Source organism: Myxocyprinus asiaticus, chromosome 8 (genome assembly GCF_019703515.2).
Source record: "Myxocyprinus asiaticus isolate MX2 ecotype Aquarium Trade chromosome 8, UBuf_Myxa_2, whole genome shotgun sequence".
Taxonomy (NCBI): Eukaryota; Metazoa; Chordata; class Actinopteri; order Cypriniformes; family Catostomidae; genus Myxocyprinus; species Myxocyprinus asiaticus.
The window spans coordinates 18,103,157-18,129,191 of NC_059351.1; the positions used below are offsets into that span (position 1 = coordinate 18,103,157).

General features: G+C 42.7%; 1 protein-coding gene across 1 annotated transcript in view; it reads right to left on the reverse strand.

Annotated features, from left to right (window-relative positions):
• The window catches only part of LOC127445573 (transmembrane protein 255B-like), a 47,603-nt gene that overhangs the window by 20,598 nt on the left and 970 nt on the right, over window positions 1–26,035 (reverse strand). Inside the window, exons 2-3 of the mRNA XM_051705719.1 lie at window positions 25,670–25,812; window positions 24,916–24,978 (exon numbers count right to left, since the gene is read on the reverse strand). Of these exons, the coding sequence (XP_051561679.1) occupies window positions 24,916–24,978; window positions 25,670–25,812 (206 nt within the window). The remainder of the gene's footprint in view (window positions 1–24,915; window positions 24,979–25,669; window positions 25,813–26,035) is intronic.

A 26,035-nucleotide genomic window follows, 5' to 3' on the forward strand; every position in this document is an offset into this window, starting at 1 on the left:
TTGTGCTTCACTATAACCTCGATCTGCTTTTTTAAAGAAAAGGAGGGATGAATCAAAATAATTTGTATGGTAATCAACATTAGGCCAGAAATGCTGTCGATTGACCTCAACCCTTGTACACTTATTAACCTCTAAATTACTCAATTACTCCATTTATGTTCATATAAAATAAGCACATTTTATGTTATGTTCACTTGGATAAAAACCTTAATTTCAGTACACTGAAAGATTTTCAAAACATCAAAATACTGTATGTTATTCATCTCTGGTGACATCTGCTGGAATAAAAATAATAATTACATGAAATGACAACAATGACCAGTAGATGGCTTCAGTGCTCCATGCATTGGCTGATCTCTATAAGCCAATATTGTAACAAAGTTAACACAAGTTATGCATTAGATATATAGATATATATTTATACATTATAAAAGTCAATTATTTGTAAAATTGTAGTGTTTTTTTTAAACCACTTGTTTTGAAGGGTGAGTTTTTGCAATGATGCCACAATATGCTTACAGTCAAACCTGACCATGGTGTGCAGCTCCCATACCTAAGCGTAAGTGTTCACACAGTGGGGTCAGAATAAGACTTTGATCAGACCTTGAAATGTGCGTTTGTGTTCTTGTGGCTGATTGATTTTAATTTGACAAAATAAAATGAAAAATTAGTTCTGTTATAGTCTCACCCAATCATTTCTTTGTTTGTGCATGTGTATGTATGTATGTTTTCTGCGCTGTGGATGTTTTATTGTCTCACTCCTTTATTTATGTGTGTGTGTGTGTGTGTGTGTGTGTGTGTGTGTTCTGCATTGTGTCTGATTTATTGATATTTATTAAAAAAAAAAAAAAAAAAAATATCTTGCGTTATAGTCTTACCTATTCATTTCCTGTGACGGTTGAAATTTCACCCGAACAGTACGAACAGGGGACAGTTTTATAAAACTACCTAGACTAATCGAATCTAGTCCAAATGTTTTTTGTGTTCAAGGGGTAAGTTTAGGAAAAGTCACCAAGCCTTGCACCGCTTAGATTAAGGAAAACATTTTTAATAAAAAAAAAAAAAAAAAAAAAAATATATATATATATATATATATATATATATATATATATATATATATATATATATATATATATATATATATATCTGAACAGTGATTAAAGGTTAACTTGTATTGAACCTGGAATATTCCTTTAAGATTAAGTATGCCATGAACATGTTCTTGACAGGTTTCATGAGATTTAGTCACTATCCTCTCTGAGAGCCTACCCCCAAAAGAAAACTTTTAGCATTTTTAGAAACATTATTTAAATTATTTATGGATCATTTTTCCCAAATGTCCCAATAATCGGATGCTTGTCAGATTCAGCTCACTTCTGGAGACGCATTTTACTGAACTCTTGGTCAGTCACACTGTGCCCTCTCATCTCCTCTCTTCTTTCTGCAGCAAGGTGCTGATGTGTCTGTACGTGCACTGCAGTAATAAAGTAAATGTACGACCACAGCCACACTGCTGGGACACTGCTTTATAGGTAATTTACTGTCCTGAGGAATACAGACATTTGAGGGGGAACAACACATACACGAGAGGTCACTCACATCTGATAGCTCATACATTCACACAAATAATTTGAGTGACGTGTGAAAGTGCTCATTCAGTCACATGAGCTGCCACTGATATTGATCATGACGGACGTCATTGGTTGTAAATTCTCTCGTCAGCTCTGTGTGTTCATTTGATAAAGAGGAACTCAAACTGAAGCTGCACTAATAAAAATCATATTCTGTGCACATGAGAAAAACACACATGAACCACTCCATCTGCTGGACTACTAATTAAAATGAAATGTTAAAAATGCACCTGTGTAAGAACACTGAGGTGAATATTGGTTTTTGGCGGATCATTCTAAAGAAACTGTCTTGTGTAGCCAAACCTAGACAATTTCAGGAAATATATATTTTTTTCATTTGAAGTTTACTTGTAAACTGTGTGCTTTGTAATACAACCCCAATTATGAAAAAGTTGTGACAGTATGAAAAATGCTAATAAAAACAAAAAGGAGTGATTTGTAAATTATATTCAACCTTTGCTATATTGAAAATACCACAACTACACATAATATGATGTTTAACCTTGTGAATTGTTTTATTTTTATTTTTTTGAAAATGTACAGTAATTTCAAAACAGATGATTGCAACACGCTCTAAAAAAGTTGAGACAGGGGCAATTTAAGATTAATAACAATTTGATGAGTTAAAATAACAAGGCAATGTGAAACAAGGAATGTTAGACAGGTGAGGCTATCGTGTCGTAGTATTTAAGGATCCTTCAAAAACAGCCTAGTCCTTCAAGAGCAAGGATCATTCAAAACTTGTCAATTTTCCAACATTTGCTTCAGCTAATAATCCAGCATTTTGAGAACAATGTTCCCCAAAGACAAACTGGAAGGATTTGGGGCATTTCACCCTCTACAGTGCACAATATAGTTAAAAGATTCAAGGAATCTGGTCAAATCTCGGTACGTAAAGGAAACGAAAACCACTTCTGAATGCATGTGATCACTAATCCCTCAGACATCACTGTCTTAAACATCATTCATCTGTAATGGATATCATGAACATGGGCTTGGGATAACTTTAGTAAACCTTTGTTAAGCAACACCATTCGCTGCTGCATCCACAGATGCAAGATAAGACTTTACTATGCAAAGCAGAATCCCTACATCAACACCATCCAAAAGCACTGCCGACTTCTCTGGGCTCGGTCTCATCTTAGATGGAAATTAGAACAGTGGAACTGTGTTTTTTGGTCCGATGAGTCCACATTTCAAATAGTTTTTGAAAAACACAGCTGTCGTGTTATCCAGGCCAAAGAGGAAAAGGACCATCTAAGCTGTTATCAGCATCAGGTCCAAGAGCCAGTGTCTGTATGGGCCAGGGGTGTGTCAGTGCCCATGGCATGGGTAACTCACACATCTGTGAGAACACCATGAATGCAGACAGATATGTAAAAATTTTGGAGCAACATATACTGCCATCCAGCACCGTCTTTTCTAGGGACGTCCCTGCATTTTCCAGGACAACTTCAAACCACATACTGCCCGGATTACAAGTGCATGGCTGTGTAAGCAGAGAGTGTGGGTGCTACATTGGCCTGCCTGCAGTCCTGACCATCTCCAATTGAGAATGTGTGGCGCATTATGAAGCACACCATACGGCAACGATGACCCCGTGCAATTGTGCAGCTAAAGACCTACATAATGGATGAATGGGGGAAAATTCCACTTTCTAAACTTAACAAACTTGTGCCTTCAGTGCCCAAATGATTAATAAGTGTTATTAGAAGAAATGGTGATGTTTCACAGTGGAAAACACTCAACTGTCCCAACTTTTGTGGAGCGTGTTGCAACCATCTGATTTGAAATTACTGTACATTTTCAAAAAAAATAAATAAAATGTAATTCACAAGGTATAACATCATATTATGTGTAGTTGTAGTGCTTTCAATATAGCAAAGGGTGAACATAATTTACAAATAACTCATTTTTGTTTTTATTAGCATTTTTCATACTGTCCCAACTTTTTCGGAATTGGGGTTGTACATTTTTCAAAATATGAATATTCACAACCTTGAAAACCCAAAACTTGCTCAATGATTGTTTGTAGCTGTATGTAGTGCACCTAGTAATAAATAATTAATATTTAAAAATTAACAACCCACAACATTTCTCTTTTTAAAAATGTTTTGTGCCAGCACTGTTGGATTCAAAGTATTTTGGGTTTGAACATCAGTGCAAAAATGTCTAATAAAAACAAACATATATATTAGTATGATGAGGCCGACTTAAAGGGATAGTTCACCCAAAAATGAAAATTCTCTCATCGTTTACTCACCCTCATGCCATCCCAATTGTGTATGACTTTCTTCTGCAGAACACAAATGAAGATTTTAAGAAGAATGTTTCAGCTCTGTAAGTCCTCACAATGCAAGTGAATGGGTGCCAAAATGTTGAAGCTCCAAAGTCCACATAAAGGGAGCATAAAAGTAATCCATACGGTTCCAGTGGTTAAATCCATGTGTTCAGACATGACTTGATAGGTGTGGGTGGGAAACAGATCAATAGTTAAGTCAGTTTTTATCATAAATTCTCCTCCCTGCCCAGTAAGGGGCGATCTTTAGACCTTTTTTTTATTTTATTTATTTACCTATATGACCTTGAGCTTGACAATGGACTTTTATGACTTTTCTTATGAATATTTTCTCAAATACTGAGCCAATCCTCATAAATGATATACCGGTTTAAAGATTAAAGTCTCAAGAAAAAAAACTGTGCTGTCCATTTAAAAAAAAACAAAAAAAAAACAAACAAACAGATGATTACAAGTATAAACACTAGATGGCTGCAGAGAGCTACTTACTCATCGCTGGTTGAAGAGATGATGATTTCTAGATTTTGTCACAAGTTCTGCATTTAGATATACTGTATATTTAAACATTATCAAAGACTACTTTTGTCAAAGCTTAGCATTTTGTTTGAGGTTATTTTTTGTCAGTTTTTGCATACCTGAAAGGAGTAGAATAACAAGTATTAACCTAATTTATTCCTGGTTGTAACAAGATGAATGTGTGTGTGTTCAGCATTGTAGATGTGTTATGGTCTCACCAATTCATTTTGGTGTGTTTTCTGCATTGTGGCTGATTTATTTATTTTTTGGACAAATTTAAAAAAAATTGCTCTGTTTTATAGTCTGACCAGTTCAGTTTTGTGTGTGTGTGTGTTTTGCACTCTTGATGTTTGGTAGTCTCACCTCTTCATGTCTGTGTATATTTTTCTGCATTGTGGCTGTTTTTTAGATTTTATATAATAAGTAATGAAAAAAAAATCTGAGATTTTTAGTGTTTCCCATTCATTTTCTATGACGGCACTTTTGACCAGGAACAGTACAAGTGTAAATTTTTTTTCCCCCTACAACTTAGACTGATCAAATCAACTCCAATTTATTTGTGTGTTCAGATTTCAAATGGACGAAAAGTCACCAAGTCTCGTACCATCAGATAAAGGAAACCAGTTTTATTGAAGAAACAAAATTGATTTCAGTCAAAAATGACCGAACAGTGCATGAGGGTTAAAAAATATCTGATATTTCCACATTTTTATGAAAAGGAACATTTTTGCTCAGGTAATGTGGTGTAAGCCTGAAAACTTCTTTTTTTTTTTTTTTTTTTTTTTTCTTTTTCACCCAATTTGGAATGCCCAAATCCCAGTGCGCTTTTAAGTCCTCGTGGTCGCGTAGTGATTCGCCTCAATCCGGGTAGCGGAGGATGAATCCCAGCTGCCTCCATGTCTGAGACCATCAACCCGCACATCTTATCACGTAGCTTGTTGAGCGTGTCGCCGTGGAGACATAGCGCATGTGGAGGGTTCACGCCATGCACCGCGGCATCCGTGCTCAACTCACCACGCGCCCCACCGAGAACAAACCTCATTATAGCAACCACTAGGAGGTTACCCCATGTGACTCTACCCTCCCTAGCAACCGGGCCAATTTGTTTGCTAAGGAGACCTGGCTGAAATCACTCAGCACACCCTGGGATTTCAGCTAGCGAACTCCAGGGGTGGTAGCCAGCGTCTTTTACCACTGAGCTGCCCAGGCCCCCTTGCCTGAAAACTTCTTGATATTCTTGACTCTTCATTCTATTTGTAAAAATAAATAAATAAAAAACCTTGGAAAATATGTTTGAAAACTGTTTTTTTTAAATTAACGATCTCATTTATTCAAGGTGCAAGAAAAACATTTTAATGCCTTAATGGTTACTCCACATAACATTTTTAAAGTCATTCTTTTTTCTTTTCTTTCCTTTTTTTTTTTTTTGGAAAATGTTATGTTTTTCAAAAAATAAAATTGAACACAAATATTATATTTTGAATAATTGATATTGTTTAAACTTTTTTTTTTCCACATTTTTATCACATTGGACATCCTTATTTGTCAATGACCCATATATTTAACAAGTGAAAATTCAAAGTAGAACTAAAAAATCTGAGATATACCGAAATTAATATGATAAAGATATGATAAAGTCCGAATACCAATATGCAGAACAGATTTCAAATGTTTACTTTATTTATGCTTTTTGAAAAAATTATAAAATTAATAGTCATTAGCCTATGACAACAAAAAAAGTTTTTTGAATAATTTTTTCACAATGCTTAAAAAGTTATTGATTTATTTGTTTATTCAATAATATAATTTAATAATTTATATAAATTATATAAAATTTTATTACAATATTAATAATATTACTGTTGTAAAAGCTATGTCTTAGCTTAAAATGTTACATGTTTCTCATTTGAAAATGGATATAATGGAGATAAATGCACATGAATAACCAAGTGAAGTTTAATTTAACAAGTGGAAAACAGAATTCACTATTTAATCAAAGATTAAGAAAGGAAGCTCTGTAATAGATGCTAGTAAATTATTTTTGATAAATAATACAAACCTATTTTAATTTTAGAGCTGTATTTCAGTAAAATTAAGCTGTTGTTTATGACATAGTTCATAGTCAACTAATGTAAACAAATGACTAGCCCTTTGTACTTTTTATTGTGTATGCAAATAAAGTTGAATACTGTGCATTAATAAATCGTACAGGTTGTGTAAAAGTGATGCAGATGCATTTAGTTATTCTTAACCACTGATATAACACAAGAGCTAAGCTTAATTTGATTAGTTTTGGTCACTTCTGTATTTAGTTTGCAGTTTGAATGCATAAGCAGTTATAATAATGATGAACTATCTTGTAGTCAGAAGTAGGAGTCTTTTAGGTGCGCTTGAAAACACTTGTTGTTTTATAAGACCGTTAACAGGATGTCCAACTGACAAACTCAGAACACGTTAAACATGTATGTGTCTCCAGCAACTCAACACTGTGTCTCTGGTTGCAACCACTCGAGCTCAGTAGTAAGTCCACTAACTAATTGCACCCATGGGTTGACTGAGTTAATTAACAATGAGCATGTTCACATGCACACCAATAGGCTGATATCTACTAAAAATCAGCTTATTAAAAAAAAAATCCAACAACGCAAGAAAACTGTGTTTACATGAGATCTGAAATCCTTAGGTTATTCTCTGCTTTTGACATCAAAATGTAGTTTCATGCTAAGATAATGATATGCATTACAATCCCACAGCATCAAAGCAATTGAGGAATCAAAGCCCATCAAACTGTTTTATATCATTTCTGAGTTCAGTGAAAACTCGAGTAAAAGTGCAGTGAATGTTACGCAACGGTTTTTAAACATCAAGGGTGACTGTAGTAGACTGGTCATTTATTTAATCAGCGCTGAGAGCGAGAAGGTCTGAGGTGAAACGATTACACCTGGACAGAACAGCACTGGAGATACAAGGTGAAGAGAAGGACACCAGCCGCTGAAATACGACATATAAATGCAGAGATAACACTGATTACGACGCACATGAAAGTGTCAGCACTGACCTGACTCAGCTGGAGGGACTTGTGAGGAATTTTAACGATTCTGCTTTTAAATCCATTGACGATTTTTTTAGCACTACTGAGGAAGCACTTCTCTGGCCCCTAACAATTCACTATACTGCAAATAATAATGCAAATAAATGAAAACTACATACAAAAACACTAAGTAAAACCAATTTTAATTTTGGTGATCATTTATTTATTAATTTTTTTGTTTTTAATCAAAGTAACATTTATTACAACCTATGTACTAAAGCCAAAATGCCAGACAAATATATATATATATATATATATATATATATATATATATATATATATATATACACTACCGGTCAAAAGGTTTGAAACACTTGACTGAAATGTTTCTCATGATCTTAAAAATCTTTTGATCTGAAGGCGTACGCTTAAATGTTTGAAATTAGTTTTGTAGACAAAAATATAATTGTGCCACCATATTAATTTATTTCATTATAAAACTAAAATGTAATTAAAAAAAGTTTTTGAAATTGATGACTTGGACCAAATAATAAAGAAAAGCATAGATGGGAACTTATTAAATACTGTTTAAAAAGCATCCCAGGGAGATACCTCGAGAAGTTGGTTGAGAAAATGTCAAGAGTACATTTCTGCAAATTCTAGGCAAAAGGTGACTACTTTGAAGATGCTAAAATATAACGCAGTTTTGATTTATTTTGGATTTTGTTTAGTCACAACATAATTCCCATAGTTCCATTTATGTTATTTCCATAGTTTTGATGTCTTTACTATTATTCTGAAATGTGAAGAAAAAAAAATTGTAATAAAGAATGAGTGTTTCAAAACTTTTGACTGGCAGTGTATATATATATATATATATATATATATATATATATATATATATATATATATATATATATATATCAAAGTAGCATTTAGTATAAAACAAAACTATGCTGTGAATGTGTCTGTAACAATGTTCATTCACAGTTAGGGAAAAGGAGGAAGCGGGAGATTGCGAATCAAACTCAAATGGTCTGTTTATTTTTACACTCAAAATTCACGCATTTCAGCGGACACATTTCAAAACACAAATTAACACCGTCTCTTTCTGCTTATGTCTCTTAACTCTCCATCTCACTGGCGTTTGGCTCGCTCTTAAAGCCAGTCTCCACATTTGATTTCCCAGACTCGTCGTGTGACCTCAAAGGGCCCTTGCCACTATGTGAGCAATTTAGTGCTTGATGTGGGTAATAATACAAGGACTTTATCTCCCTGTGTAAATTCCTGTAGCCGAGCTCCCCTGTTCTACGGCTGGGTCTGACATTCTTGAGCCTGTAGCAAATTCTCCTGTGACAGTTGCCCCAATGTGTGGAGTTTTGCTCTCAGGTCAAGAATGTATTGATTTTCTTTTTTTGCCGTTTGAAGGTCCCTCCTCCCAATTTTCCCTCATGACATCAAAGACACACCATACAATAATTCAAATGGGGAGAACCCCATGGAGGCTTGTGGGACCTCTCGCACTGCGAATAACAGGGGTTCAAGCCACTTACCCCAATTCCGAGCATCTTCATGCACAAACTTAAAAAAAAGTTTTTCAGGGTTTTATTACACCGTTCGACCACTGTTTGCGGGTGTTACACGCTTGTCCGAATCGATTTAATGCCCAATAATTCACACAGCTTGCGTAGTGTACGTGACATAAAAGTAGTGTCTTGATCAGTGAGGATTGTTTTATAAATCCATACTCGGGAGATAATTTTGAAGAGTGCCTCTGCAACACTACATGCTGAGATGTTGTGCAAAGGCACTGCTTTTGGATATCAAGTGGTGTAGTCCACCAGAACCAACACAAAGCGATGCCCCCGTGCCATCCGCTCTAATGGCCTGACGAGGTCCATACCAATTCTATCGAAGGGGACCTCGATCAAAGGAAGCGGGCGCAAAGGCACTCTTGAGGTGGCCGGCGGATTCACCAGCTGGCATTCATGGCATGCCGCACACCATCTGCGAACATCTCTACAAATGCCCGGCCAATAGAAATGGGTCATTTGATGCTTCAGTGTCTTTCCCTGCCCTAAGTGACCCGCCATCGGATTATAATGAGCCTTCTGGAATAACATTTCCCGTCGGTTCTTCGGTATCAATAACTGGGTTGTATCTTCCTTTGTCTGAGCGTCCTGCATCACTCGATACAACCGGTCATTTATAACAGAAAAGTACAGATAGGCGAGTGCAATGTCTGGCTGAAGATAGTGACCACCAATCACTCTTACTTGGTCGAAGGCATGCCTAAGAGTCTTGTCTCGCATCTGGTCCAGAGGGAAATCCCCTACTGGAAATCCTCTAAGGGCTGTGGAATCCGAGACTTCCCCCTCCCTTTCATCATCCTGACGTGGAACTGATGTGGAACTGACATAGATGGCCCCGGCTCCGCCTCCCCAGCCAGCCAGCACATCACAAATCCCACACCGAAACGCTGTTACAGGACCCATCCGCACAAATTTCCCTTAATAACGTGGAAAACGCTGGCCAATTTGTGCATAAAATTAGTGGATGGGTGAGGCGAGAATTAACCGTAGCCTTGATACTATGCTTTTGTCCCCGAAATTGAATCGCCACCGTCACTACAGGATAATCGTGGATATCCCCATGCACACACCTTACCTTAACCTTGTACTAGCACCCAAAGCCTCATCTTGAACCAGGCACTGAAGGATGGAGGTTTGGCTGCAACCCGAATCCACCAAGGCCTGGTATGTACCCCCCTTACTCACAGGTATGCGGTATGTCCCAGCTCGATCAGGGGCACCTGCGGTGCGTCGGGGACCCAAACTAATGTTCCCACCTCCACTGCTCCCCGCAGCTCCAACAGACCGGCCCAGGCTCCGTGCCCGTGATAGCGGGTCCACCACCCTGGGAGTGAGAGTGGAGAGCAGCAGGGGAAATCGGCAGGTAGTGCAATCACCGGAGTCGAGGAGCCGGTATGGGAGGGGCTCCTCCCCGTTTCCAGGGAGGAGGAACAGGACGGAAAGCAGGGGGAGGAGGGGAGACAAGAGAATGAGAGCAAGAGATAGAAGGATCTCAGGGCTTGCCAGCTCGTTTGGAGCGACACCGGGCGGTGGCACTGGACCCACTCCACCGTCCCTCTCGGAAGTCGAGCAATGAACTGCTCCAGTACCACCAGATCGATGACAACTCCGACGTTGTGTTACTCAGCCAGCAACCACCTCCGGCAGGCGTCCCGGAGCTGTTGGGCAAAGGCAAACAGGTGGCCGTGCTCACCAATGGTCATGGAGTGGAAGCGCTGGCACTGCTGCTCGGGCGTCCGGCCGACCCATTGCAGGATGGCTTTTCTCAAGTCGGCATACACCAGGAGGTTCTCCGCTGGTAACTGCTGTGCCGCGAGTTGGGCTTCACCGGACAGCAGTGGAATTAACCAGACCGCCCACTAGGTTTATTTTCACAGTTAAAATTCACACTTTTCAGCGGACACACTTCAAAACGAGCTTTTCAGTGGACACAAATTAACAGTCTCTTTCGGCTTGTGTCTCGTAACTCTCTCCATCTTACTGGCGTCTGGCTCGCTCTTAAAGACTGTCTCCACTCTCACTGCAATGAGCTGTTAGAGACAATCATTGCCAGGTGATGATCCTTACCGTTCTCATCTCCTGATCTCACTCTCCATTCACAAACTGGCGCTCAACAACACCCCCACCACCACAGTGTCTAACTACTGTAAATCGCATTTTGTGAATGTGGTTATGCATTTGTGGAACGTAATTTGTAAATGTAAATTGTATAATGCATTTGAGAATACAATTTTATGAAAATATTAATTTAATTTTGTGAGTGTGAACTATATTATGATTTATGAATCTTATTTTGTGAATATATTCTGACTCAATAAGCAGCATTACAACAATTTTAGTCCTACCTATATCTTAACTATTTATTATTATTTCCTAATTGCGTTTTGAATAGGAGTGAATGACAAATCATTGTAAAATTAAACTAGTGAAAATGCAGTTCAATAATACACAGATATCAATAATGACATCATTTACTACTTGAAATTCCATTTCTGATATAATGAATTTTTTTTTATATCAAGAAGAAATGAAATTTTTGATATCAAAACAATTTATTTTTTGTTTTTTACAAAACTATGTTGTAAATGTGTATCTTAAACTACACATCACCAAATGAACAACTAGTCAGTTCTTAGTTCAGTTGTATAGGACAAAAGTAATGACTTCATTAAATGAATGAGTCAGATGTTACTGCAGTAACCGATTCAACTGATTTAATGAATCATTTGACTGATTTGAACTGCTAACTCAGATTCTTTAACAGATTCATTAAAACAAACCAGCTCATAAGAGTCAGTGCATATCAGACTACACTGATCAGGTGATTCTCATGAAACCTGTCAAGAAAATGTCCTGGCAATATTTAACCCGAAATCAATATATATACAGTTGTGCTCAAAAGTTTGCATACCCTACCCTTGTGAAATTTTGGCATTGATTTTGAAAATATGACTGGTCATGCAAAAAAACTTTTTTTTGTCTTTTATTTAAGGTTAGTGATCATATGAAGCCATTTATTATCACATAGTTGTTTGGCTCCTTTTTAAATTATAATGATAACAGAAATCACCCAAATGGCCCTAATCAAAAGTTTACATACCCTTGAATGTTTGGCCTTGTTACAGACACACAAGGTGACACACACAGGTTTAAATGGCAATTAAAGGTTAATTTCCCACACCTGTGGCTTTTTAAATTGCAATTAGTGTCTGTGTATAAATAGTCAATGAGTTTGTTAGCTCTCACGTGGATGCACTGAGCAGGCTAGATACTGAGCCATGGGGAGCAGAAAAGAACTGTCAAAAGACCTGTGTAACAAGGTAATGGAACTTTATAAAGATCGAAAAGGATATAAAAAGATATCCAAACCCTTGAAAATGCAGTCAGTACTGTTCAATCACTTATTAAGAAGTGGAAAATTTGGGGATCTCTTGATACCAAGCCAAGGTCAGGTAGACCAAGAAAGATTTCAGCCACAACTGCCAGAAGAATTGTTCAGGATACAAAGAAAAACCCACAGGTAACCTCAGGAGAAATACAGGCTGCACTGGAAAAATTGCATGATCAGTCATATTTTCAAAATCAATGCCAAAATTTCACAATTTGTGCCAGGGTATGCAAACTTTTGAGCACAACTGTATATATATATATAATATATATACAGTTGGAGTCAGAAGTTTACATACACTTTAGCCAAATACATTTAAACTCAGTTTTTCACAATTCCTGACATTTAATCGTAGAAAACATTAGGTTAGTTTTAGGTCAGTTAGGATCACTACTTTATTTTAAGAATGTGAAATGTCAGAATAATAGTAGAGAGAATGATTTATTTCAGCTTTTATATCTTTCATCACATTCCCAGTTGGGTCAGACGTTACATACACTTTGTTAGTATTTGGTAGCATTGTCTTTAAATTATTTAACTTGGGTCAAACCTTTTGGGTAGCCTTCCACAAGCTTCTCACCATAAGTTGCTGGAATTTTGGCCCATTCCTCCAGACAGAACTGGTGTAACTGAGTCAGGTTTGTAGGCCTACTTGCTCGCACATGCTTTTTCAGTTCTTCCCAAAATTTTTCTATCAGATTGAGGTCAGGGCTTTGTGATGGCCACTCCAATCCAATCCACTCCAAGAGCCATTTTGCCACAACTTTGGAGGTATGCTTGGGGTCATTGTCCATTTGGAAGACCCATTTGTGAACGTGCTTTAACTTCCTGGCTGATATCTTGAGATGTTGCTTCAGTATGCCCAAATTTTCCTTCCTCATGATGCCATCTATTTTGTGAAGTGCACAAGTCCCTCCTGCAGCAAAGCACCTCCACAATATGATGCTGCCACCACCATGCTTCACGGTTGGGATGGTGTTCTTCGGCTTGCAAGCTTCACTCTTTTTCCTTCAAACATAACAATGGTCATTATAGCAAAACAGTTCAATTTTTGTTTCATCAGACCAGAGTACATTTCTCCAAAAAGTAAGATCTTTGTCCCCATGTGCACTTGCAAACTGTAGTCTGGCTTTTTTATGGTGGTTTTGGAGCAGTGGCTTCTTCCTTGCTGCTTAAAGGCACAGTTAACGTGGTGTATGTAAACTTCTGACCCACTGGAATTGTGATATATCAATTAAAAGTGAAACAATCTGCCTGTAAACAATTGTTGGAAAAATTACTTGTGTCATGCACAAAGTAGATGTCCTAAACAACTTGCCAAAACTATAGTTTGCTAATATGAAATCTGTGGAGTGGTTAAAAAATGAGTTTTAATGACTTCAACCTAAGTGTATGTAAACTTCTGACTTCAACTGTATATTCTTTGCAGAATAGAAAATGATGCCTACATATAGGACCATTCAGATTTTTTCCATTTATTATATATTTATTATTTCGGAATGACTATGTGCACTAGGTATTTTTATAAAAAATATTGAACCAGTTTTGAGTTGTCTGTTGTCTAACAAACTGTACACAAGGTATGGAGTTTGTTACAGATTTTGTTCTCTAAAAGGATGAAGGTCATGGATGTATATTTTGTGAAATCTCATTATCTTTGAATTCAATGTTAATACAATCATAACTCTGCAGCATTTGACCTCTAAACTCTACAACAACAATGTTCTGGTCACTTCCTGTGAGGAACGCAGGGGTCAGAGGTCACTGTACTCTGTCTTCAGTGATGCACAGGAAATGGAACCTGAAGCTGCAGTGTGATATGGGCTAATGCGCATTAATGTGTTCACCTGAGCGGCTCGTCTCACTTTACTATGTGTTTGTGTGCAGGGGAAGTTGTGTATTTGTGCGTCAGATGTGTGTACAGAACTATCTTGTCAAATGGAGTATGTGACTATATAAGTTAATTTTGTGAATGAGTGTGTGTACTTTGTGCATGCTTTATGTAAGTGTGTGTGTGTTTAGTTATGGCCATCGCACCTGTGCATGTGCCAGCAGCACGTTCATTAAATTTTAAAGGCTGTACTGGGACGAGCGCCCGTGACACAACATAACCCTAAGTCCCACACAGACATCTTAACGCACCCAGCACAGGTTGCCATGTTTACCTACAGCACCACAACTTTCCTGCATCATAACAGCAATATCAGTCTGTATAAAAGAAACTGTGTCTGTATACAGAATGCTACACTGAGGTGAAACAACGGTATAAACAGTCAAAAGCTTGTGACCATCAGGGTTCCCTATCTGTCACTCACTCGACGTTGGTGTCGATGTAGTGACACTAGGGGTCACTCTTGGGAGCCCGAGACACCTCTGGTCTTTGATAAAAAGCCAATGAAAATTGGCGAGTGGTATTTGCATGCCACTCCCCCGAACATACGGGTATAAAAGGAGCTGGTATGCAACCACTCATTCAGATTTTCTCTTCGGAGCCGAACGGTCATGCTTATTGAGCTGAATAGCACTGTTCATTCACCTCTGCTGGATCTGACGGCGCATTTCAGCGGCTTCTCCCTCCTCTGCACTGGTGCACTGCAGAGAACGCCCCTGGGCGCTTCGGCAGAAAAACTAGAGAGTATATTTTCTGAAAGAGCATTTTTCCCCTCTAAAAGAGTATATATTTCTCTAAAAGAGCGCACACACTGTACGTCTTTTTAAAGACGCGTCTTTTTAAAGATGCCTTTCCGTTCGTGTGTTATTCCTGGTTGCGGTCGATTTCTCTCAACTTCGGATGGTCATGATCGCTGTCTTTCGTGTCTGGGCGCGACCCACACGGAGGCAGCGTTTATGAATGGCTCATGTTCTCACTGCGAGAACATGACCATGGCAACGTTGCGGTCGCGGCTTGCTTTTGTAAGAAAGCAAGCCACCCCAGCGGCTCCCCGCCTTGGTCCTCCTACGTACGGGTTTGAGGTCAGCGCGGCTGGCGCTGGGGGCGATTTGGGGACCTCAATGGGATCGCCTCCGCCGGGTATCCCCCCGCGGACCTCCCATTCCCCAGCACGCTCGTCTGCCCCAGTCGGGCTTCCGGATGAGTTCGCAGTCGCAGGCTTGTCCAGTCGGACGCAGAAGCCTCAGCTGGGCTTCCCCCTTCGGGGACGGTCGCCCAGTTACAGGCCGACGCCGAAATGACGGACATGCTTTCCCGGGCGGCCGCGAGCGTCGGGCTAGAGTGGAACCCTCCGCTCTCCCCTGAACCCTCGCGGCTTGATGATTGGTTTCTGGGCTCGCAGCGCCGCTCAGACAGGCCGCGCCCCGCTCCAGTGCCATTCTTCCCGGAGGTGCATGAGGAGCTGACGAAGTCGTGGGAGGCACCTTTTACTGCCCGAACCCGACTCCGCAGTTCCCCCGCTCTCACTACCCTCGATGGCGGGGCGGCCAGGGGCTATACGGCGATTCCCCCGGTGGATAAGGCGCTCGCAGTGCACTTATGCCCGCAGAGCGCCGCCACCTGGCGTGGACGCCCTAAGCTCCCCTCCAAGCCCTGTAGGCTCACGTCGTCCCTGACGGCCAAGGCCTACAGCGCTGCTGGACAAGCCGCCTCTGCCCTGCACGCCATGGCTCTCCTGCAGGTCCACCAAGCCAAGGCACTGAAAGAACTGCACGAGGGTAGTTCCGCCCCAGATTTGATGCAGGAACTGCGCTCGGCGACCGACCTCGCCCTCCGGGCGACGAAGGTCACAGCGCGGTCTCTTGGGCGGACGATGGCCACACTAGTGGTCCAGGAGCGCCACCTGTGGCTCAACCTGGTCGAGATGGGCGAGGCCGACAAGACACGGTTCATTGCTGCCCCCATTTCCCAGGCGGGCCTATTTGGCGACACCGTTGAGGACTTTGCCCAGCAGTTCTCGACGGTAAAGCAGCAGACGGAGGCAATCCGGCACATCCTGCCCCGGCGCGGCTCAAGACCCCGCACCCCGTCTGCTCTGCTCGTCGCCAAGGGCGTCCCCCTGCGGTGACTGCACCGGCTCTGCCACAGCCCGCCCCTCCGGCCCGGCCCCGGCGTGGAGCCCACCGCAGGAAGCCGACGCCACCCGTCTCTCAGCCGGCACCGAAGAACCCACGGAGGTCTTCGAGGCGCCCCTGAGACGGACAACCCAGGGACGAGGGAACCTACTCACCTGGAGCTGGTAGAAAGACCACTCCATCCCCCGGTGGAGGGCCGGGGGGAAAATCTTTTGTTGCCTTTTCGTTTGATTTCGCCGTACGCCCAAGTGGCTGCGGTACCCAACAGTTCAACAAAAGAGCGGCTTCCTTCCTCCCTGGGTCACATACCCGCTGTGTACGGTCGTCACCACGACTACCGTCCACGGGCTTTATCTTGCAGGATTGGCGCTCCAGCGGTGCCCTTTTCGCCCCTGAGCGCCCAGCTGTGGCACAAATCCACCCCCGATGTGACAGCCTCCATGGGTCGCGAGGACAGGCCTCTTCCTCCCCCGTCCCAGGCTGTTCCGGGGGTGGTCACAAGGAGCCAGGTAAGTGCTTCGATGTCCCTAGACTCAGCACGGCCACGACGTGCTGTGGCACCTCGCGCTCCGCCCCGCCGCGAGGCCCCACCTGCCGGTACGTCCGACGACGTTGTCCCCTTGGTTCCCCTCGCACGGAATTTGGACGCATGGCTTGCACTTCCCAATCCGTCACGGTGGTTGATCCGGACCGTCCGACTCGGCTACGCGATTCAGTTCGCCAGGCGCCCGCCCAGGTTCAGCGGTACTCACTTCACCTTCGTCAAGGGCGAAAACGCTGTTACTCTGCGCGCGGAAATCGCTACCCTCCTACGGAAGGGCGCGATAGAACCTGTCCCTCCAGCCGAGGTAAAGAAAGGGTTTTACAGCCCCTACTTCATCGTACCGAAGAAAGGCGGTGGGTTGCGGCCAATCTTGGACCTGCGAGTACTGAACCGGGCTTTACACAGACTCCCGTTCAAGATGCTGACGCAAAGACGCATTTTAGCGAGCGTCCGGCATCAGGATTGGTTCGCGGCGGTAGACCTGAAGGACGCGTACTTTCACGTCTCGATCCTTCCTCGACACAGACCCTTCCTGCGGTTCGCGTTCGAGGGTCGGGCGTATCAGTACAAAGTCCTCCCTTTCGGCCTGTCCCTGTCTCCTCGCGTCTTTACGAAGATCGCAGAGGCTGCCCTTGCCCCGTTAAGGGAGGTAGGCATTCGCATTCTCAATTATCTCGACGACTGGCTAATCTTAGCTCACTCTCGAGACGTGTTATGCGCACACAGGGACCTGGTGCTCTCGCACCTCAGCCGACTAGGGCTTCGGGTCAACTGGGAAAAGAGCAAGCTCCTCCCGGTTCAGAGCATCTCTTTTCTCGGTTTGGAGTTGGACTCAGTCTCTCTGACGGCGCGCCTTACGAACGAGCGCGCCCAGTCGGTGCTGGCCTGTTTGAAGGCGTTCAAACAGAAGACAGCGGTTCCACTGAAACTTTTTCAGAGGCTCCTGGGGCATATGGCATCCTCGGCGGTGGCCACCCCGCTCGGGTTGATGCATATGAGGCCGCTTCAGCACTGGCTCCAGACTCGAGTCCCGAGACGGGCATGGCGCCACGGGACACACCGCGTGGCCATTACACCGGTCTGTCACCGTCTTTTCAGCCCTTGGACCGACCTCTCGTTTCTACGAGCAGGTGTTCCTCTAGAACTGGTCTCCAGGCGCATCGTGGTCACGACAGACGCCTCCAAGACGGGCTGGGGCGCTGTTTGCAACGGGCACGCAGCCACTGGCCTCTGGACGGGTCCGCGGCTGCGTTGGCACATCAACTGCCTCGAGTTACTGGCAATTCTGCTCGCCCTGCGGAGGTTCCGGCCGTTGATCCAGGGCAAGCACGTGCTAGTTCGGACAGACAGCACGGCAGCGGTAGCATATGTCAACCGCCAAGGCGGTCTGCGCTCCCGCTGTATGTCACAACTCGCCCGCCGTCTCCTCCTCTGGAGTCAGCAGCACCTCAAGTCGCTGCGAGCCACTCATATCCCGGGCAACCTCAACGTTACAGCGGACGCGCTGTCACGGCAGGTTCCCCGCAGGGGAGAGTGGAGACTCCACCCCCAGGTGGTCCAGCTGATTTGGAGTCGATTCGGTCAGGCTCAGGTGGACCTGTTCGCCTCCCAGGAATCCTCCCACTGCCCGCTCTGGTACGCCCTCACCGAGGCTCCTCTCGGCATAGACGCATTGGCACACAGCTGGCCCCCTGGCATTCGCAAATACGCATTTCCCCCAGTGAGCCTACTTGCACAGACACTGTGCAAAGTCAGGGAGGACGAGGAGCAGGTCATCCTGGTAGCGCCCTACTGGCCCGCCCAGACATGGTTCTCGGACCTCACGCTCCTCGCGACAGCTCCCCCCTGGCAAATTCCCCTGAGGAAGGACCTTCTTTCTCAGGGACGGGGCACCCTCTGGCACCCGCGCCCAGACCTCTGGAATCTCCATGTCTGGCCCCTGGACGGGACGCGGAAGACCTAGGTGGCCTACCACCCGCGGTGGTAGACACGATCACTCAGGCTTGGGCCCCCTCTACGAGGCGCCTGTATGCCTTGAAGTGGTCTCTGTTCGCTAAGTGGTGTTCTTCTCGACACGAAGACCCCCAGAGATGCGCAGTCGGATCAGTGCTTTCCTTCCTGCAGGAGAGGTTGGAAGGGAGGCTGTCCCCTTCCACCTTGAAGGTGTACGTTGCTGCCATAGCAGCACACCACGACGCAGTTGATGGTAAGTCCTTAGGGAAGCACGATCTGATCATCAGGTTCCTAAGAGGCGCTAGGAGGCTGAATCCCTCCAGACCGCTCTTCGTTCCCTCATGGGACCTCTCCGTAGTTCTTCAGGGCCTACAGAGAGCCCCCTTTGAGCCTTTGCAGTCAGTCGAGCTGAAGGCACTCTCCCTGAAGACTGTCCTCCTGACTGCGCTCACTTCCATCAAGAGGGTAGGTGACCTGCAAGCGTTCTCTATCAGCAAAACGTGCCTAGAGTTCGGTCCGGGTTATTCTCACGTGATCCTGAGACCCCGACCGGGCTATGTGCCCAAGGTTCCCACCACTCCTTTTAGGGACCAGGTGGTGAACCTGCAAGCGCTGCCCCAGGAGGAGGCAGACCCAGCCCTGGCGTTGCTGTGTCCGGTGCGCGCTTTACGCATCTATTTGGATCGCACGCAGAGCTTTAGACTCTCTGAGCAGCTCTTTGTCTGCTTCGGTGCACAGCGGAAAGGAAGCGCTGTCTCCAAGCAGAGGATCGCCCACTGGCTCGTTGATGCCATATCTATGGCATATCTCGCCCAAGACATGCCGCCCCCGGTAGGGCTACGGGCCCATTCTACCAGGGGTGTAGCGGCTTCTTGGGCCCTGGCCAGAGGTGCCTCTCTAACAGACATTTGTAGAGCAGCGAGCTGGGCAACACCCAACACCTTTGCAAGGTTCTACAACCTCCGGGTGGAACCGGTTTCGTCCCAGGTAGTGGCACGCAACACAAGCGGATAAGCCCGGGATAGCCGGCCGGGTGTATCGCTTGCACTTAGCGCCTCCCACCTCCTTTTGAGCTGAAGACGTGCACTGCTAATTCCCAGTAGTGTTCACAAAAGTTGTTCCCTGGTTGATTTCCTCCGAGCCCTGTGGCAGTCGAGTCTTCGGAGAAACTCACTGCCGGCCCAGTACACGCGCTAAGAGCCCGGTGCTGGGGTAGGTGCTCCGCATGTGGCGGTTCCCTGTAAGGCTAACCCCATGCGATCTATATCTTCCGCTAGCTCGTTTCCCTGCTGGCAAACGGCGTCTTCCTTGGGCAGAGCCCCTCTGCCCCAGTCTCCATGTTGTAGTACCTCCTCCCCCATTGGGCAGGATCTACCTTGAAGGCTCTCCACATGGTTGGAAAGACCATGTGATGTATTCTTCCACTTAAATATCCCCCCCTCTTGGGGCGAGGTGTGGTCTCCGCGGTGTCCTCCCCTTGGGAGGGACACCCCCCGACTAGACCTGGCGGCCCAGTCGGATAATCCCCCTTCTTTTTAGGGAGTGGAAAAAGAGAAGGGGAAAAGAGGCCACGACTGGGTTAAGCCCGTCTCTATCTTTGGGTAGTCGACTTGTCCCCAAGTAGGGCCGTTCGACACTCATAACTGTGTTGGGGGAGGTTACGTGTCGACCTGGTGCGCTGGCTATGAGGCACACAGCAAGTCTGCCCACCACACACCGCCAGTTCACGTAACACAGTTCAGCCTTGTGGCGTTTTGTATAGGGACCCCTAGTGTCACTACATCGACACCAACGTCGAGTGAGTGACAGATAGGGAACGTCATGGTTACTGGTGTAACCTCCGTTCCCTGATGGAGGGAACGAGACGTTGGTCCCTCCTGCCACAACGCTGAACTACCCGCTGAAATGGCCGGACCCTATATCGGCTCCTCAGCGTAAAACCTGAATGAGTGGTTGCATACCAGCTCCTTTTATACCCGTATGTTCGGGGGAGTGGCATGCAAATACCACTCGCCAATTTTCATTGGCTTTTTATCAAAGACCAGAGGTGTCTCGGGCTCCCAAGAGTGACCCCTAGTGTCACTACATCGACACCAACGTCTCGTTCCCTCCATCAGGGAACGGAGGTTACACCAGTAACCATGACGTTCAAAACAACCAAACCCAAATGTGAGTAAACCCCGCCTGAATGGAAATTACGTAACTAATGTGACATTTGTGCAAAATGACATTTTGAGGTTCATTACATTCATCTCTGCAGTTCAAAGGTGAAATGTCCACTGAGTGGCGCTAAAAGCAAGTAATATTTTCTCCCAAAGATGAGGATTTAAGGTTAATGCTCTATCGAGTTTTAAATCAACAGAACCTACCTTCCTACCTAAACCTAACCGATAATTTCATAAAAGAAGAAAAAATAAATAAATGCTGAAGCAACCACGTTGTTTTATGATGCTTCTATGACACTTTCATCTCACGTGTTGACTTGCGTGCTCTTCAGGACTCATATCCCAGTAATTTACATCACAAGTGCAATGCACAATCAGTTGAGTTACTGTGCAATTTGATAAGCACAAACAAGCTTGTAAATGTAGTTGGTTCTGTAATGCAAATGTTAAAATGAGTCATGTGCTATAGTAAGTGTTTAAATGCCATAAGGTGTTTATGAAAAATAATCTGCCATTTTACTCGTGATTTCTGAAAAAGTCAATGTTGTTGTAGCGCCTCCAGTGTTCATTTCACCATGAAACTGCCGTGATACGTACAGAAAGCTACATAAAAATAATTTTGTATAAATGTAGGTATCGTGATTCTACGAGACCAGGTTGAGTGAAACACGGATTTGGTGAATAAAAAAAACTAAATTGCCAACTGACCTTTAAGTTTATTAAGAATTGCATTATAATACATGATTTAAATCAAGAGGGTCTATAATACCTGTAATAATCTTTTCATTAGCATTCACATCCATCTCAATGGCATATATTCAGTGGTGGAAAGAGTACTGATTTTTGTTACTTAAGTAAAAGCATGCGCATCTTATCATGTAGCTTGTTGAGCACATTACCGCGGAGACATAGTGCGTGTGGAGGCTTCACCCCCCTCTCTGCGGCATTCACGCACAACTCATCAAGCACCCCACCGAGAGCGAACCACATTATAGCGACCATGAGGAGGTTACCCCATGTGACTCTACCCTCCCTAGCAACTGGGCCAATTTGGTTGCTTAGGGGACCTGGCTGGAGTCACTCAGCATGCCCTGGATTCGAACTCGACTCCAGGGGTGTTAGTCAGCGTCTTTACTCACTGAGCTACCCAGGCCCCCACCCCCCTCACATTTTTGTTCATGAAAGAAACTTGTGCTTCTTTTCACCAAGGATGCATTAAATTGATCAAAAATACTGTCAAAATCATTAATTGCCAATTATTATTACGGTTTCAAATAATTGTTTTAAGTGATATTTATTAAACTTTTTCTTTACCCGTGATGGCAAACATACTGTGTCACCTATTCCTTACAAAAGCATTCTAAAGTGCTAATTTGGTACTCAAGAAAATGTTCTTATTATTAGAACAATTGAAAATGGTTGCGCTACCATGCGGAACTCACAATACCGTGGGTGTTTTTGCTGAGGTATTGAGTTTTTACAAGTTGATTTACACTTGCAAGTCAAATTGTTTATAAAAAAAAAAAAAAAATGGTTTTAAAAATAGGCAAATAAAACACGTTTCTCTTGAAATTCTATTTTCTCCTGAAGTCTATTGTTTTAGAGAGATGAAGGCTATTCCATGCATTACTGTTTTAAAAAAATAATCTCTAACCAGGATAGAGTGGGAAGTGGACAGCCAGATGCACAACAAAAAGACAAGTAAATCACAGTCTCTAGTTTGAGAAACAGACTCCTCACAGGTCCTAAACTAGCAGCTTCTAAATGCCAAAGACCTGTATTGCTGCAAGAGGATTCTTGGACAAACATAAAATGTTAAGAATACAACATGTATTTAAACAGAATATCAATTTGTAACATTCTAAATGTCTCTACATCATCTCTAAACTACATAATGTGCATTGTGACAAACACATTCCTATTTCAGGTTTATTCTCATTCACGTATGTCCAAGTATTTTGGCTATTAAATTAACATACTGTACAAAACTAATATAATGCAATATCCAGGGCTCCAGACTGCGACTAAAACGGTTGCAAATGCGACCAAAAATAATTGATTGTGACAATAATTTAACATCTAGTCACCACTGGCAACAGTTGGGTTGTGTGCGTTCACATACGGTTTCATCAGATATCATCTTGTGAGTTATTGAATACATGTATAGAGTGCGCACCATCAGTGTGTCTCGCGCCACTTTCCACCTCTGCATATATTTAATATTAACAATACAAAAAACAGCTTCATAGTCGTAAAAACGATTAACGGGTCGTACATTTTCTCAGTTCACTCGCCAATGGTGGCGAAAAGTTAATTTTAGACCCTGTTTGTGACAACAGAGGAGCAGATGATCCATTGAGCAGGTAATCAGGTTACAGCATCATTAATACATGATCCAGACATCAGTGTGTGAGTGAAGAAACATGTTGATTCTGGACATACACTGCTGTTGAAACATTTCCACTTGTATAAACTGAGCTTCTCAGTGAAATGTGACCTTGCTCAACATGTTTTTGTGACATTCACCTAACAGTGCTGTTGTTGTCAGTTTAGCTGTGAGAGTTGATCAGGACTTTGACTGAAGACGGGACACAGCGACTGGAGCCCAGCAGTCTTCTACTGGGACATTTCCATCATCCAATCATCAATGCTAATCTAATTCATGCCAAAGCTTCACCTGAGCCATCAGCCAATCAGTTTCAGCATTACTGACCTCATGACCAATCAGTGATTGATATTTATCGATCAGCAGATAGTGTTTCCATGTGTTCCCAGGTAAAACGTAGTTTGATGCTTAACATTTCAGTGTAACATAATCTGAAATGTATCATAGAGGGACAAAAATATACAATCCTCTAATGTAATTGTATTGACAAGAGCCATTATGTCGCTTATTAGAGGGAAGATTTGGCCAGGTTGCTGAAATATTCCAAAATGCTCATTCTCTAACAGATGTAAGCTGGTTTTACAACCTAGTCACATAGAATTTATGTTACTATACCAACACGTTTTATGTTTTGTTGCAGTTTCCTGGTGAAATTAACATTTGAGGTGCTACAACAACGGTGCATTTATTCACTTTCACACAAATCACGACTACAGCAGCTGATGTCTTCATAAAGATATCAATTATTTTATTTTTCGCACTATTACTTACACACTGCTATGTTATGATATCGAAACACTTGTACTATAACGCATCATGTGAAAAACTACACATTTTAATGCCTGTACTACAGACTCACCTACATTTACACACTTACTCCAACTTGATTAACTTGCGTGGTAGCTCACCTGATACAGTGTTGGACTTTGAACTCAGAAGGTCATGGTTCAAGCCCAGCCAAACATGCACGCCAATAGGTGAGACAAAAGTGTCAAAAAGTGATACGAAAAGACGTGGTTAATTCAGAACGTGTTTATCGTGTCACATTTGCTTTCAGAACACTATCTGTTAGGTTTAGATGTTGGTTAAGGGTAAGGATGTCTGTTTTGTTCACCTCTCATTTGCTTTTAGGAAACTATTGGTTAGTTTTAGGTTGAAGTTAGGTTAGAGAGGTACATTTTACTAATTAAAACCACCATCTAATATTCACCTTAAACAAACCTTTTCTGATTACAACACCATTTTGCTCACTTTTGGTGCCCCCTGCTGGACAGTTCACTGGGAAACTGCATCAAAACGTGTAATAAATTTAATTTTGCAAAATGTTTTACCACGATCACGTCAATTTTGTGAGATCAGACTGTGATTTAAAGTTTTTACTCACCATCGGTCGCCGATTCTCCACCAGATTCAGTCCAACGACACCCAAGAATGCTCCAAAACTCAACTACAATTAAAAACAGAACAGTTACTTTTCACAGAAAAAACCAAACACTGGAAGTATGTAATCTGATTACAAAGGTATTAGTTACTGTAATATAAATACTTTAAATCAGATAGTGTAACATTACATTTTAAATTATTGTAATCAGATTACAGTAACTCAATTATTTATTAAGTTCATTACTTGGGTTCCATATATTTCCGAAATTATATTTTTGTAGAATCCATCTAAAACATGAATTATGTGCATACACAGTATGTATGTCTGTTTGCGTTTCTGTGACAGCTGAAAAGTCACTAACGAACAGTGGCGTAGCCAAGGGTGGGCCGGGGTGGGCCTGTACCCACCCAAATTAGACCCAGGCACAACTAAAATATTATAGATTCTTTGACTTCAAATACATTATAAGAAAATAGTTTAAAAAATGCATAAATGCTGATTTCTGAAATTTTGAAAGAAATGTTTGAATGCGCCGCTTCTCTGTTAAAGAAAATGTGCTTAAAAAAATTTTGGGTGAAAACTTGGCCCATCCATTTTTATTGAGGCCCACCCAAAAGTAATTTCCTGGCTACGCCCTTGCTAATGAGTCATTGTAAGGCAGAAACACTGTTGTATGAACTGAGAGGACAAAACAAAGAGTTAATTACAGTGATTAAACTTCCATTTCTGTTGGCATGAGGTGAGTGTCACTCACTATTATGCCAGGATAGTATCCGGACACGGCCACATTATCAGTTTGAGTGGCACACAGCAGTCCGATCACCAGAGCCAGAACTGAGAGTCCGAACAGAGCGACAGAGCACCAGAGAGCCGTCCGGCGACGCTTTCCATACTGATCTACACATACACATACAGACACATACTGTACATCAAGACAATACACACACAGATTCACCAGTGAATATATTTAGATAAATGCCCTATATGATAAAATAAAATCTTAAAGAATGGCATGCAACACTTCAAATAAAATTATTTTAAAATGATTATGCTTGCCGTTTTTATGAGCTAATATTAATCCAACAACTACATGGAATATTTTTTACTGTTATAATAGGAC